The sequence below is a fragment of the Sinocyclocheilus rhinocerous genome, unplaced genomic scaffold (assembly GCF_001515625.1).
Source record: "Sinocyclocheilus rhinocerous isolate Xijiao unplaced genomic scaffold, SAMN03320098_v1.1 scaffold2765, whole genome shotgun sequence".
NCBI classification, from domain to species: Eukaryota; Metazoa; Chordata; class Actinopteri; order Cypriniformes; family Cyprinidae; genus Sinocyclocheilus; species Sinocyclocheilus rhinocerous.
Window position 1 is genome coordinate 79802 of NW_015653018.1, and position 16065 is coordinate 95866.

Here is a 16065-nt window from a genome sequence, read left to right on the forward strand (position 1 = left end):
AGACGAAGAAGTGAATGATGTGTAGCTCCCGGCGCTTATTTATACTATAGTCGCACCGGTAGTGATGTCATGGCTGTCGCCGGCCAACGAGTTGGTGTTTTTTCAATGTATGCTTCAGACACGGGTCACGACGAGGCGTTCCCCCATAGCGACCCCTAGAGGACGCAGTTCGAAGTTCCCATGAAAGGTAACGTCTCAGGTTACTTATGTAACCATGGTTCCCTGAGTAGGGAACGAGACACTGCGTCCTCTAGGTTTCTTGCCATGCTGCGGACGCAAGCTTCAGACGAAGAAGTGAATGATGTGTGCTCCCGGTGCCTATTTATACTATAGTCGCACCGGTAGTGACCGGCAGTTTATGCTGATGAATCAAGCAAGGGAAATAACAAGCGTTTCAATAAATACTGGGAAGATCCGTCTTTTATGAATAACCTACACAAAAAAACCTGTTACTGACACTTTTTTTTTTTTTTTTTAAGTTAAAACGACTCCAGACATACCATGCAAAGCTCTTATGAATAATGTATGTCTGTCACTTATCAGTCAACTTTTCCTTAATCCCATAATCCTTTTTCATTTTAGACCTCCAGGCTCCTCCTACATCCACTATGCCGAGTCCTCCATGAAAAACGGCTTTGGTCTCAAATACCTCCATCGCTTCTTCAACATCCCATTCCTGCAGCTGCAGGTCAGAGGAAACTCTCAAAGTCAGAGATGAATGTTTGCTCTCGGGTCAGTGTTTATCTAGTTTTAGCATCATTTCAAGTGGAATCTTCACATATCTTACATGGGGATTTAATTTCATTGATACTTTTGGTTTTTGGATCATGGCAGGGGCTCTTTATGCTCCTCCTGGAGATCTGTCGTCTTGCTCTAACACACCTACTGTAGTTTTCAGGGCTGCGTTCTAATTCACACTATTTTTATTTTATTTATTTTTTTCAAAGTAGTATGCAGGAATAGAATGAGTGTCACCCAAGTATTCTAAAGATGCCTGGACATTGCGCTATTGTGTAAACATATAGATGTAGCATGCACGGTTTGGGGCTAAAAGCCGAGTTTTTTTATTGTATGTTAGCTGTTTTATAATTAATTTATAAATTTTTTATTTTTTATTTTTTCCACTAGTGCTGAAATGCTTCTGTCTTTGTTAGGAAGTAAAAACAAGAGAAATATGAAATTTCCCAATGCATGCATTTGTTTTTTTTTTTGTTTGTTTTTTTTATTCTTAGCAAAATCTCTTGAATTCACATGATGTCATAATTATGATTTCTGAACTCTCAGTATTTCCCATGGTCATTGAAAACCTAGAAATATCAGACCGTTTTAAATTGCAATTTCCTGACCTGGAAAAGTCACAGAAATAAATGAAATCTTTAAAGTCTATAATGGAAAATTCCATCAAAAATTAAATTGTATTTATTTATTTTTTTAAATGCATTGTTCTAAAATATTCCAGTAGCTAAAAATTGATATCAATGAGTAAAATCTCTAAACATTTTTTTTACGTTTTAATCAATTTAAAGGATTTTAATTAAACCAGTGTTATATTAGTATTATTTGTACAATATTATAGTATTTATTAATATTTTGAATTAGCTTTTATATTCATATTTTCAGTTTTCATTTTAATTGAATAATTTTAAAGTAACGTTTTAGTAATTTTGTCATTTTTATTAGTTTTAGGTTTTTTAATGTTTCTATTTAGTTTTTATTTTTACATTTTAATTTTAGCCTTTTTAGTACTTCAAATTAAACTTATTTTAGTTCAGTTAGTTGCAAAGTTTTTGATCTAATATTTATATTTTATTATATTTCAATTATCGAAAATTATTAAAAAAAAATTTAATTTTACTTTGTTTTGGTTAAAGGGATAGTTCACCCAAAAATGAAAATTCTGTCATTAATTACTCACCCTCATGTCGTTCCAAACCCGTAAGACCTTCGTTCATCTTTGGAACACGAATTAAGATATTTTTGATGAAATGTGAGAGCTCTCAGACCCTGCATAGAGAGCAACGCAACCGTAATGTTCCCAGGTCCAGAAACGTAGTAAGGACATCAGTAAAACAGTCCATGTGACATCAGTCGCTCAACTTCAGTTTTGCGAAGCTACGAGAATACTTTTTGAGCGCAAAGAAAACAAAAATAACAATTTTTTCAACAATTCTTCTCCCCCGAGTTACGTCTTCCACCATTTTAGAGAGTATCACAACGCATACGCACGCTTTCCCCTAAGCATAAACAACGCTGATTACACAGATTATGTTCATGCGCGAGCTATAAATATCTTAATTTGTGTTCCGAAGATGAACGAAGGTCTTACGGGTTTGGAACGACATGAGGGAGAGTAATTAATGACAGAATTTTCATTTTTGGGGTGAACTAACCCTTTAACAATAACAACACTGATGTTAATCACATTCACAAATGTGTGGGAAATTAATGGGTCAGAAGTTGTGGGAAGCCTACAGTAAGACCTTCTCGAGAGCCCTCAGTAGGCAGCTGTGGAGCAGATTTGAGCACCTCTACTTTAGCAGTAGCGTTAAAGTCCTTCCTTTAGATGTATTCTCGTTATGCGTCTCTTGAGACTGGCTGAATGGCATTAATTAATAAGGTAGGTTGAAATTAGCCCGGGGATCAATGGCGACTGCTGAGTCTTATGTGTCAGCGTCTCAGGCTCTTCTTGAGGTTACTCCACAGTCAGTAGGTTGGAGGACTGGTTTCAGTTTAATGTATTTTATTGATCCTTTTAGAGAAATTAACTTACCTAGTCTAGTTAAATTAACCACCCATACAAGATCATAAATACAGATGCAACCTCTATAGATCATAAAAGTATTGGATACCATATAAGGATGTTTTCATTGGGTTCAATGAGTTCAAGTCAATTTATGAATCTTTTGTCTGTTGGACACTGTTGTTTAGATCTTCTCCTGTTACGCACAAGTCTTTATTATTTGTGAATAGTGTTGTCAGTAGAACAACCTGACTAAGTTGTTCAGACTTGCTGCAATAAACGTGATGCAAATCCCGCTGCTCAGAATCAGTCCGTCGAGCACAGCATGTCAAACTCATGAAAATTTCAGTGCTGTGCCGAGATCTGTTTTCCTCTCCTTTTTCAGTCTTTTTCAGTCAAAGTTTAAAGGCCACTTCTAACTTACATGGCTTTGAACAAACTTCTAACCCCAAGTATCAATTCTGGCCGATTAAAGGATTAGTTCACTTCCAGAATAAAAATTTCCTGATCATTTACTCACCCCCATGTCATCCAAGATGTTCATGTTTTTCTGTCTTCAGTCGCAAAGAAATTAAGGTTTTTGAGGAAAACATTCCAGGATGTTTCTCCATATAATGGACTTCAATGGTGCTCAGTGGGTTGAAGGGTCCAAATTGCAGTTTCAGTGCAGCTTCAAAGGGCTCGACACGATCCCAGCTGAGGAATAAGGGTCTTATCTAGTGAAGCGATCGGTAATTTTCTAAAAAAAAAATATATATATATACTTTTTAACCACAAATGCACGTCTTGCACTAGCTCTGCAATGCGCGTCCGCAAATTCAGGCATTGCGTAATCACGTTGGAAAGGTCATCTCATTTTCTCCTCCAACTTCAAAATCGTCCGACATTGTTGTTTTACCTTTTTTTGTAAAGGGCAATCTAGCATTCTATAATAAAGTAGAATAATAATTAATATTAACACAATATTTTTATAAGAATTTTTTACAATAAATATAAAAATGATTCTTCTATTTTTAAATTATTATTCTCTCTCTCTCTCTCTCTCTCTCTCTATATATATATATATATATATGTATGTATGAACATATTTAGTATTATGTATATAATATATAATATTAGTGATTAATATTAATGTGTTGGTAAATTATTGAAATATTAACAATATCAGGGGGTACTTCAAGTAAATATTTTACATATAAGTGTTTTGAATTAACAAGATTTTGGTAACCCTTGCTGTAGAGCATCATAGAGGCTCGGAGTTCAGTGGCACTATTGCCACTGGGACTTTGGCATTAAATCAAGTCGGTTTTGTTTTTTACTCTGGCCAAGAGCCGCCCACTTAGACAGGAATGTCATCCGACCATCATTTTCTGAATTTCACTATTTGACTGTTTTTCCAGATTTCTTGAGATGATGGAGTCACGCAAAGCTTACGGCTCTCCGGCACCCTCTAATGGCCAGAGCCCGTCCTCAGGCTCCCAGTCCCCTGTGGTGCTGCCCGGTGCTGCCTCTCCCAGTAACTCCAGCCCCAGTACCCCACAGGCCCCTGTCCCGCTCCAGACCCAATCCGCCCCTCCACCACCTCCATCTATACCACACCCTCCCGCACAGATCACAGCCGCCCATGTATCCCAGACACCATCACAAACCCTGGAGCCTTCGCCTACAGCACCGGTGCCCGCACCTGCCCAACCCGCACCTCCTCCTGCCCAGAAACGAGGCTTCATCTCACGCCTGTTCGGATCGTCTGCTGCAGAGACGTCACCGGACAAACCAGGTCAGCATAGAACAGTGTTATTATAGAATCATTGATATATTATTATAGTTTTTATTAATACAGGGTTTTTGCAGGTCTATAAAAAGGTCTTTAAAAGCCTTAATTCACCCCTCCACAAATTAAGGTCTTAAATTGAAACAGAAAATCTTAAATTCATAAAGTGATGTTGCTTGCACTGCAAAAAAAAAAAAAATCTTCCTCAGTTTTTCTGTTTTGTTTTCCAATATAAATATCTAAACATCCTTAAATCAAGATACATTTACTTGAAAAGCAAATTGAAGAAATGAAGTCTTGTTTTCCGAGAAATTAAACAAAATTAAGTAGTTTATGCTTGAAACAAGAACAAATATCTGCCAGTGGGATATGAAAACTTTTTTCCCTTTGAATTAATGTGTTTTTTTCCGAACCCACTGGCAGATATTTGTTCGTTTTAATCATAAACTTACTTCATTGTTTTTTCTCAGAAAACAAAACGTATTTTCTGTCATTTTGTTTCTCAAGTAAACGTATCTTGATTTAAGAATCTTAAGAATTTTTTTTTTTGTAAAATGAATTAGAAAGTAATGGAGATCCGTTGGAGGTTGTATTTTAAAACTTTGAAGCGTTGCTAATTCGAGACATTTACATTTAGAGACCATACGGATGTATCGTGTTCCATTAAATTTATTCCTTAAATTTCTTTACTTAGTCTTAAAAAGGTCTTTAAAAGTCTTAAAATTACCTTCATAAAATGCAGAAAGCCTGTAATATTTTGACTTGATTTTTATTTTTATATTTTCTGTTTTCATTTTAATTTTATTTAAAGTAATAAGTAATTGTTGTTTTTTTTGTTTTGTTTTTTTTAATATGTGTATAAAGTTTTTATTACTTTTTATTTTAGTTATTTTAGTGCTTCAAGTTAAAGTAAATGAAAATGAGAAATGATGCCTTGGAAACTAGTTGAAATAAAATAAGCTTAAGTTTTTCATTTATTTTATTTCGGTTTATTTTTATTTTATTTCAAGTAATAAATATGCTTTATGGTTTTAGTTTTAATTAACAATAACAAACAAACAAACAAACAAAAAAATAACAAACACAAAGTGTGTGTGCGTGTGTGTACATGTTTTTCTATCCCGGTGGGAACTTAAACCTGAATACACACTGACTCATGGGGACTCGTGTCACCGTGGGGACCTAAATCCCCATGGGGAAACAAGCTTATAAATCATACAGAATGAGTTTTTTTGATAATGTAAAAATGCATTTTTTTTTCTGTGAGGGGTAGGTTTAGTGTAAGGGGATAGAATATACAATTTGTACAGTAGAAGAGCCATTACATCTATGAAGAGTCCCCACAAGGATAGTAAACCAGACGTGTGTGTGTGTGTACTGGTTTATATATCCTGGTGGGGACTTAAACCTGACTACACACAGACTCATGGGGACTCGTGTAATGGTGGGGACCTAAATTGTGGTCCCCACGGGTACAAAAGCTTATAAATCATACAGAAAGAAGTTTTTTGAAAATCTAAAAATGCAGAAAGTTTCCTGTGAGGGGTAGGGTTGGTGTAGGGCAATAGAATACACGGTCTGTACAGTAGAACAACCATTACGCCTATGGAGAGTCCCCACAAGGATAGCTGACCAGACTGTGTGTGTGTGTGTGTGTGTGTGTGTACGTGTTTTTCTATTCTGGTGGGGACTTAAACCTGAATACACACAGACTCATGGGGACTCGTGTCACGGTGGGGACCTAAATTGTGGTCCCCACGGGTACAAAAGCTTATAAATCATACAGAATGAAGTTTTTTGAAAATCTAAAAATGCAGAAAGTTTCCTGTGAGGGGTAGGTTTAGGGGTAGGGTTGGTGTAGGGTGATAGAATATACGGTGTATACAGTAGAAAAACCATTACGCCTATGGAGAGTCCCCACAAGGATAGCTGACCAGACAGTGTGTGTGTGTGTGTGTGTGTGTGTGTACATTTGCTAATGTGACTATATGAACTGTAGTAAAGAGGGGCTGCTGTCCAGAGACTACATTCAATGCCTTATATACTGAATACCAATGAGACATTATTAGGCAACACTGGAGCCGCCGCTGCACAGTCATTAACGGAGACCGGTGGACTGACAGACACAAGCGCAGCTCTGCACCAGTGCATTTGCTGCTGCTGCATTGCAGATCCTGGGGGATGGGGCCGAGCAGAAGCACACTAATGCACTTCCTGTCAACACATATATACAGAAAGTGTGTCAAATGGCTATCATCATGTTGTATTAGGTTTTATATTCAAAAATCATATGCAAATATTTTGGTTTCTTAATTTTGTTTGGTTTCACAAAAGTTCCCTTTTGTTCTGGGGAATGCTGGATCCAATTTGCCAAATGTCTAAACTGGAATTAAAGATGCCACGATATCATAAATAATCATTAATCATTCATTTAGCATCACAGATGGCCCATGTTTTATCAATTTCTATTTGGTTTTATTTGGATTTTAGCACAAGAAGTATAGATATATTCATATATTAATTTCCATACTACATTTAATATGTTTTGGTGAAATTTTAGCACCAAAACTGGATATTTAACTTTTTTGTGAGTTTATAGTATTATTGAAAATTATTACCTGTACTGAATGTTGTATTGCTGAATGTTTTATATATATATATATATAAATTATTATTATAATTTTTTTTATATTTTTTTCTTTTTTTATGCTTGAGGTGTAGTGCCAGATTTAGGAAATTATGTTCTGTTTATATTAACCATGTTTTGTGTTCAGAATAATTATAATAATTAATAATAAAAGTTAATAGACTTTTATAACAGGACAATTCTGTAATTCTGTAATGGTCAAGTATGTTTCTGGTATAATTATCTGATCTTTGCAGTCATGTAACATCATTCTTGCATTTTATTTTAATGCAATTTTAAAAATATATTCTGTTTCATAAAATATTTTTCTTTTGATACCTGAGGTGTAATTACAGATTTACCTAATAAGATTACATTTGTAGTAACCATATTTTAATAATTAATAATAAAAGTTTAATAGAATTTAATAACAGGAAAATTCTGTAATGGTCAAATATGTTTTAGGTGTAAATATGGTATAAATATCTGATCATTGCAGGTGTGTAACATAATTTGTGCATCTTACCATTACTTAACACAATAAATTAATATGATTTCAGTCAACTTGCATTTTGTTAAAATGCATACCTGACCTGTTGCCATGAAGCTAGAAAAGCATTTGGTTTATTACATGCATTCATTTTAAACCCTTTAAGGTCTTTTATCTTCATTAGAAACTGCAGGTTCTGAAGGCCCGAAGTCCTCTGGAAAGGTGCAGAGTGTGGATGAATTTGTGCCGGAGGTGGGCCTGGACCGGACCTTTCTGGAAGATGGTGGAACAGCAGCAGCGTTAGCAGTTAAATCAAAGAAAAAACCTCCAGCATCAGCTCCCATCCTGGACAGTGATAGGTAAGCTGTGATAACAGACAGTTATTGTTTCTAAAAGCAAAGAACATCCCGTCAGCTTGTCTGAGTATTACTGTAGTAATTTCAGCAGCTCATAAACATACCGGACAGGATTACAAATGGGATTTTTCATTTGCTCAGATCAACATGATTTTGCTGTCTCAGAATGAGTTGATTGTGGTTCTGTTGTTTTTTTAGAGATGAAGAAAGTAGCGAATTTTGAGGAAAAGTGATCTTACAAACATCTTTAAAATAAGGACTGATGCATTGATCACAAAAAGAGCAGGGGCATGTATTGTGAAAGTGAATGAGTTTAATTTTGGTCACATGTTAAACTCATGAGAGTTTGCCTGTCATTTGTCATCTCAGTGATGGAGAGGGACGGGGAAATCCTCTGGTCTCCGGCTTCCAGGATGATTTAGATCCGGATGACAGAGCGCTGTCCCAGCCTGCCGTTAAAGCGGCGGTCCCGAGCATAGGCGTCACCCTCACGAGTGATGATGAGGAGGAAGATTCATCTCTGCCCTCTGCTGCCCAGCACAAAGGCATCGGCTCGGGGCCAAACTCAAAGGGGTAAGAAACCATCTGCAGATGTGTCAGATGCATCATACATTTAATAGAAAGACTTCAGTGAGATGCAGACGTGTTGAGACCTGACCAGAATTTCCTGAAGATCTGTTGTACGTTTTTAATTAATTTCCCTCACTGTTGATGAGCTTCTGAAATAGAAATGATTCCATCAGCAGAGAGACTTGTCTAATTTACTTTAATTAAATCACTCTTAATGAAGGCAAAACCAATTTTCATTTCTTGATAATATTATTTTTTTCAATTAATGCTACTTGGCACAAGTGATTTTCATAGATAGATAGATAGATAGATAGATAGATAGGGGGATTGACGGATGGATGGAGAGATAGACAACAGATAGATGGATGGATGGACGGATGGATGAATGGATGCATGGATGGATGGAGAGATAGATGACAGATAGATGGATAGATGGTTTATGGACGGATGGATGGGGGATAGATGGATATATGGCTGGACGGATAGATAGACTGACAGATGTATTGATGGAGAGACGGATAGATGGATGAATAGATAGATAGATGGATATATAGACAGACATAGATGGATAGATCTCTGATGAATATTTATTTGAAGTCAGGATGTTATTTCCTTAGAAAGCACCTCATATTTTCTGTGGAATCTGACTTTCGATTCTAGATCTACAGTGAATTCTGTCAAACAGCTGCAAACCAAGTCAAAACCAGCAGAGAGACCCCAAAGCCTGAAAACCACAGCAGGACCTGCGGTGCAGCGAGAAGGCCTGAAGACAGGAGGCGCTGTTGAGGCCAACTCAGATTCAGACCAAGAGGCTCCAGTTGCTAATCAGATCATTTCATTTGTCATGGACGACCCTGATTTTGAGAACGAAGAGCTTGATGTACCTAATATCAAGAAGGTAGAAAACCAATTTTAGGCTCTTGATAATCAGTTGCTTTATAGTAACCAATTGATGAATGAAATCTATAGCCATGGCCTGCTATTCCACACTGAAATCAGTGTTATTTTAGTATATTTTTTAATATGTCGAATTAGATTTTTGTTTACATTTTCTGTTTTCATTTTAATCTTCCAAAAGTTTTAGTCTAAATCTAAAAAAAAAAGTTTTTTTTTTTCAGTTAAAATGTTTTAGTTTTTAGCTTTTAGTTTAGTTAATGATAATAACCTTGACTGAAATACACTTAAATCCATCTCAAATGTTGTTCTCAAAGAAATATAAATCATCTAATGCATCTACAGTCTAATAAATACACTCAATAAGAAAAGATAATCTAGATATTAAATAAGTACTGTGCCACCAAATGAATCCCATTCAGTCACTCATCTTTTCTGCTTCGTCTGTTTTCCGTAGGGCACTTTTTCTGCACGAGATGACTTATCTGACCGGTCGGATGATGGGTTTGTGTTAGCTGGACTCCCAGAGCCCCCCAAACCTGTTGCCCCCTCATTTCAGACCCTCAACAGCAACATTGACCTGTTTGGCCTGGGATTTGAAGAGACAAGACCTAATAGTAAAGACAGCAGTGAAGACCAGGAAGGTAACATTCAGTAAATGACTTGCACTTATACTGATCAAAACTAAAGAGGATTCACGCCCTTATCTTTTTTAGCCAAAGAGGAATGTATATATATATATATATATACAATATATAATTATTATTATTACGAGATAAGTCAAGATTACATTATTTAATCAGTCATTAAAATCTGTCCTACTTTTTGACGGTTAATTTAAGTGTCAATTTAATTAACATTTTAAATGAAAAAAAAAAGATTACTTTTAGTGGATCTTTGAAAACATTGGTGCATATTTTGTTCTGGGTGAGACTAACAGAGGTTATGCTGTCGCAGAGCACTGCAGCTTCATTGCTTTCAGTGTTGACGAATATGAAGAAAAATACTTTCTGAATGTGACGCATTTCCAAGTGTGTTTTATCTTGCAGATAATGAAAGCAGACACTCCACAAAGGACAAGAAAAAGAAGAAAAAGAAAAGCAAAGAGGTAAGATACGGAAAAACTTGACCATATTAGTGATTGATTGTGACTGATATATCATCCAAGGCAATTAAACTGACAATATTTTTGAGGTTTGCTGCATCGGCCATGTGTGTCACTTCCAAAATCTACCAGCAAGCTTGTCAAATCATAGTGTCCAGTTTGTTTTTTTATATTTTTGGCACATTTGGACAAATCTTGTTTACTTGTATAGTGCTTTATATACAACTTGTTTCAAAGCAATTTAAAGATAATAAAAAGAAAACAATGGCGGTGTTGTAATATTCTGCCTTTAGGAAACAACACATTTGGTTAATTAAAATAAAGCAGCTTTACAGGAAACAATAAAGTGTCATTATTTATCGAATGAGAACACTGAAAAAGTGAATTGACTTGAACTAATGTCAAATACAGCTAATTCTATACTATTGAGGAAAGTATTAATTTTGCATCTTGTTATGATTAAATAGTATTATATATATAACAGCATTATATTGGACACCAGTTAACCTTCTCAATATCGGTATCTGACCAAAAAGCATGTACTGGTTGATAATTTGCTCGTATTAAAACATTTTTCGTGCCATCAGATTTTGTTGCTTGTGCACAAACTGTCTTTATATGTAGTGAAATAATAGGGAGAAATCTTGTTTTTGTTCTAGGAGGATGAGAAAAGCAGCAAAAAACTACACAAACACAAGAAAAAGGAAAAAGATGACGTGGGAATGGGAGACGAGAAAGAAAAGAAGAAGAAGAAATCATCAAGGACCAAGAAAGCAGGAACTGTGGATGATCTTGAGGCCTTCCTGGCAGGTGGAGACGGACCAGGAAACAGTGAGGGCGGAGACTATGAAGAACTCTAACCAATCAGGGTTTGACATCAACACCGTGTGACATCGCCAGGTCATTTTCCAATCCATTCCACTAGTTTTTTCAGTGCCTAACCTTTCAGATTTTCACAGCGTTTTTGTTCTTCCAGCATTGCAGCTTTATGAATTGATATGTGGCACCATTGTTCACATCATGCCGTTTTCCAAAGTGTATCAGTATTTTCAGACCTGTAACTTTTAGATGCGTTTTTCTGAGACAGATTCCATTATTAACTCTTTCCCTGCCAGCATTTTTGAAAAAAGTTGCCAGCCACCGCCAGCAATTTTGATGATTTTCACTAAAATTTTTATGGCCTCCAGAATATTTTGCTGTATGAATATTTGAATCCTCTACTTTTAAACAAAACAATCAGTTTTATTCTAGCTTAAAGCATTCTTTTTTTTTACCAAAAGCCGTAAAAAAAAACGCGTCGCATGGAAGCGTTGTCTTCTAAAAGACGAGATAACTCGTCAATGGCGGGGAAAGAGTTAACTGATACAAACTCACTATGCCGTTCCACAAGGAGGTCATTTTAACTTTATTGGTTTTGTTTGGTGTGTGTGTGTGTCTGTATATGTGTCCCTGAAAGTTTTTGGCAACTCTGTGTGTGCTTGCATTTTCATTCAGCAAACATATAGAGGGATTAATCAGACTTACATTCAAATCTACCAAACATATTTGCCCGCAATACATGAGCAGAACTAATTTCTGTGTCAAACGTTCAAAGAACTATTCACATTTAATTGAATATTTCCGCTCACGTTTGTAAACCGTTCTTGCATAAATTGTCCAGTGCAATTATATTCAACAATTAATGTAAGAATGGTTTTCATGAACCGTTTGCACAAAACTTAATTCTGCATGTGCTTCATGAATGAGAGCTGATATGTTGTGACGTTCATTGTCTTCCAGATGCTACATCATATATCAAACCTTTAAAAATAATCAGTCGTAACTAGATTTAATACCATAAGCCTCTTTCACCATCAGTTCCTTTCCATTAATGCCTTAAATTGTTTTACACTTAACAAAATTAAAGCCTTTATAGAGCAATCCTATAATGTTAATTAATGACTGAGGCTCTGACAGACTTCTAACATTGACAGAATTACTGTGAGCTGGAGAGACACACTTTTGCAGCAATCGCAATCACGTTTGCAATTAGATATATGATTAATTATGACAAAGTCAGTCAGATTGTCTTTTTGACAGCTGTTTATGCAGTTAGTATTATTATTTATGATCTAAAAATGTGTTATATGTTATAGTTTCATAATCATAGTTTCAAAATTCTTCCTCTCATGGTCTGTTTGCGACATCCTGTCTTGTAAATGCATGTATTTCCTTTGCTGTATCTTTATTTTTGTTATGGCTTGTGTACTTGTTAGTAGTTGTGTGTAGATCTAGTGTTTTAGATACACTCCAGATAATTTAAGTGATGGACAACCAGGAACATTGTCTCTGGTCCTGTGATGACGAGGCACCTCAAATGCCCTTTATGTATGGCCAACTCATTTAGAGGCGGCTCGTGCATACAAATGTGTGAATTTCATCCATTTTAGTGACAGCCCTGTGTAAATTTACTAAATGCAAGTAAACAGAGCTGATCTAAAAGTGATCAAAATAATTAGTTCTGCTTCAATTAGTGACCCAAAGCAAAGAAAATTATGTTTAAGATCTTAAAAAAAAAAAAAACTGTCTGTTTATGGCTGCAAATGATCCATTCATATTTTGATAAATGAAAGTTATATTGTTTACTCGTCATTCATAATAGGCATCATTCATGAATCCAGATCAGAATAGTTTTAATCAGGGGTTACATCAAATTGTAAAATAATGAAATAATAATTTACTGTACACAAACGATTCATTCTCATCACGTTTCAGGAATGAATCCCAGTGTTTACTTCACAATACCCCCTTTATGCTTTTATTTCATCAAATATTGATAAATGATTACCAAATAATTCCAGGCAATCTTACTTCAGAATTGAATGTGTAGTGACTATTTACACACAGTTTTACCAGTGATTCTTTTTGCTTGTGTTTCATGAATGAATCCCAGAGTTATGCCCCCTTTATGCTTTTTCATTTGCATTTATAATGTATTGATAAATGATTACTAAATAATTTCAGGTGTTTGTATTTCAATTGCTGCATCAAATTGAATGTGAAATGACCATTTATGTAAGAATGATACTAATGATTCATTTTCCTTGTTTCAATTAATGAATCCCATTATTTACTTGCAATGCCCCGTTTTTGCTCTTGTTATTATCATATATTGGTAAATAACCAAATAATTTCAGGCGGGAATATATTATTCTAATGAACTAGAATGTTGTGGAATCTGATTGGCTCCAGCTTAAGTGGAAGAATGACATCATCCATAGAGTTGTGCACCTCAGACAAAATGACACTGTACTTTCTGCCTACCATAAGAAGGACTTGTTTTCCGTTTGACAGTACTATGAACATTCACCTTGGCATCAACCTTTGAACTTCCGGTTGTTTCAGTCCAGGATTTCCACCCATTTGTAGACTGTACCACTACGGCTTTCCCTCAGGATACGCTGTCACCTTGTTGAAACTGAATGTTGATTCCTGCTGGTAAAGATGTTTTCCCAGAATCCCACAAGGAATTAAAGGACATCCTTGGGGCGAATAGCCGGTAACTAACGGTATGTTTAAAGAAGTGCAGATTCCCGTGTGTCTCTTGCGGCAATCATCTGCGTCTCTTATGTGGCTGCAAATGGAGGCTGCTGCTGGCTCCACACGCACCACTGAGAGCATGTGATGCATCACGATGTCATCATGGAAGCACACGCCTGGGAAAACCGTCTCTACACGCTCACTGTGATAAATAGTCACGCTCTCCTGGATATGAGTACACTGTTAATACTCTCACCCCAAACCAGCAGAAGTGCACACCTCGAACACATATCAACTTCCTTTTTACTCTGCCTCAAGTGTGATTGACTCCGAAGGGCCCTTGATTTATTTATCTATTCGTTTGGCATGCATAATTTTTCCCACCACATGAGAAAAGGAGATGGGAAATGAATGCATTGGTGCTGCACTAGCTCTTGCTGGCTGTTGGACTGCATGCAATTATAAACATACTTCCTGCGTAGCGTTTCACAACTACTGCTTTCATGGACCAAAAATGTTTGAGAACGCTAGTTTTAAACCGTATGTTGGTTTTATTGTATTCATACAGCATATATGCATTCCAAAGCCTTTGTTTGGGACCATAAATGGTTGTGTTTGCCTATTTATTGTTTTTGCTACCCTGTTTCACTACCCAAAGTATTCATACTTCATTTATGTGTTTCGATTCTGTAATAAATGCAAGATAAATTTTGACCAGGTTTGTATGGAGTTGAGCTGCTTAAGTTCAAGGAGATTTATTTGTCGTAATGATGAAAAAAATTATATATATTATATATACAGTATATGTGTGTGTGTGTGTGTGCGCGTGTATATGTATGTATATATATATATATATATATCCTGGTTAATCAATTTGACAGCCCTAAAATATATATATATTTATATTTTTTAGGGCTGTCAAATTGATTAACCAGGATTAATTGCATCCAAAATAAAAGTATAAAATATATATTTATATATAATTTAAATCATACATGAATATGAATATACTTATGCATGTAAATATTTCTTAAATATATACATGTATGTATGTGTATTTATATACATATACATATATACAAGTCAAGTCACCTTTATATAAAACAATACAGATTGTGTCAAAGCGGCTTTACAGTGTTAATCAGGAAAAATGTGTGCTGATAATGCAAGAGGACAATAGAAAACAGTTTATCAGTTAAAGTCAGTTCATTGTTGATTCAGTGATGTCGTCATCCAGCTCGGTTTAGTTCTCTTCCAATAGTGTCTGTGCAGTCAAGTCAATAATGTTGCCAGAAACTAAGCAAGCCAAAGACGACAGTGGCTAGGAACCAAAAGTCCATCAGTGACAGAAATGGAGAAAAAAAACTTTGGGATAAACCAGGCTCAGTTCTCCTCTAGCCAGACGAAACCATCATAGTGTGGTTTAATTCCAGGCTGCGACACGCGTCAGATTAAGCAGAGGACTCGTCTGGTTCTCGTGGTCTTGTGCCAATGGCCGACAAGGTCTTCACAGGGGATCTGTCTCTAGGGTTCGTCTAGTTGACATGGTCTCCGCTGACATTCAGGGCTATATGTACGTCCCTAGGTGCTGATCCACCATCTGGACTGGATACGGCCTGGATCCAGGTGACTGCAGTGACTGTCTGATCTGGATATGGAATGGATCTGGGTGGCTACAGTAACCACAGAATAAGAATGAATCTAACCTTGAGGTCATGAACGCATGAATTAACATTTCTGCATTTGACATTGAGAGCATATGTCGTAATTTAGATATATTTTTAAGATGGAAAAATGTGGTTTTACAAATGCTAGAAACATGACTTTCAAAGGAAAGGTTTCCATCAAATAGCACACCTAGGTTCCTAACTGATGACGAAGAATTGACAGAGCAACCATCAAGTGTTAGAAAGTGTTCTAGGTTATTACATGCGGTGGTTTTAGGTCCGATAATTAACACCTCTGTTTTTTCTGAATTTAGCAGTAAGAAATTA

At 36.0% G+C, this 16065-nt stretch overlaps 1 protein-coding gene across 1 annotated transcript in view; it reads left to right on the top strand.

Annotated features, from left to right (window-relative positions):
• Nucleotides 1–14732, top strand: part of LOC107715532 (rab-like protein 6) — a 33772-nt gene extending 19040 nt beyond the window's left edge. The window contains exons 10-19 of the mRNA XM_016521685.1: nucleotides 583–707; nucleotides 835–904; nucleotides 4141–4517; nucleotides 7812–7986; nucleotides 8353–8556; nucleotides 9214–9451; nucleotides 9905–10091; nucleotides 10497–10555; nucleotides 11212–11452; nucleotides 13886–14732. Coding sequence (XP_016377171.1) covers nucleotides 583–707; nucleotides 835–904; nucleotides 4141–4517; nucleotides 7812–7986; nucleotides 8353–8556; nucleotides 9214–9451; nucleotides 9905–10091; nucleotides 10497–10555; nucleotides 11212–11412 — 1636 coding nt within the window. The 3' untranslated portion in view covers nucleotides 11413–11452; nucleotides 13886–14732. The remainder of the gene's footprint in view (nucleotides 1–582; nucleotides 708–834; nucleotides 905–4140; nucleotides 4518–7811; nucleotides 7987–8352; nucleotides 8557–9213; nucleotides 9452–9904; nucleotides 10092–10496; nucleotides 10556–11211; nucleotides 11453–13885) is intronic.
• The last annotated feature ends 1333 nt before the right edge of the window (nucleotides 14733–16065 follow it).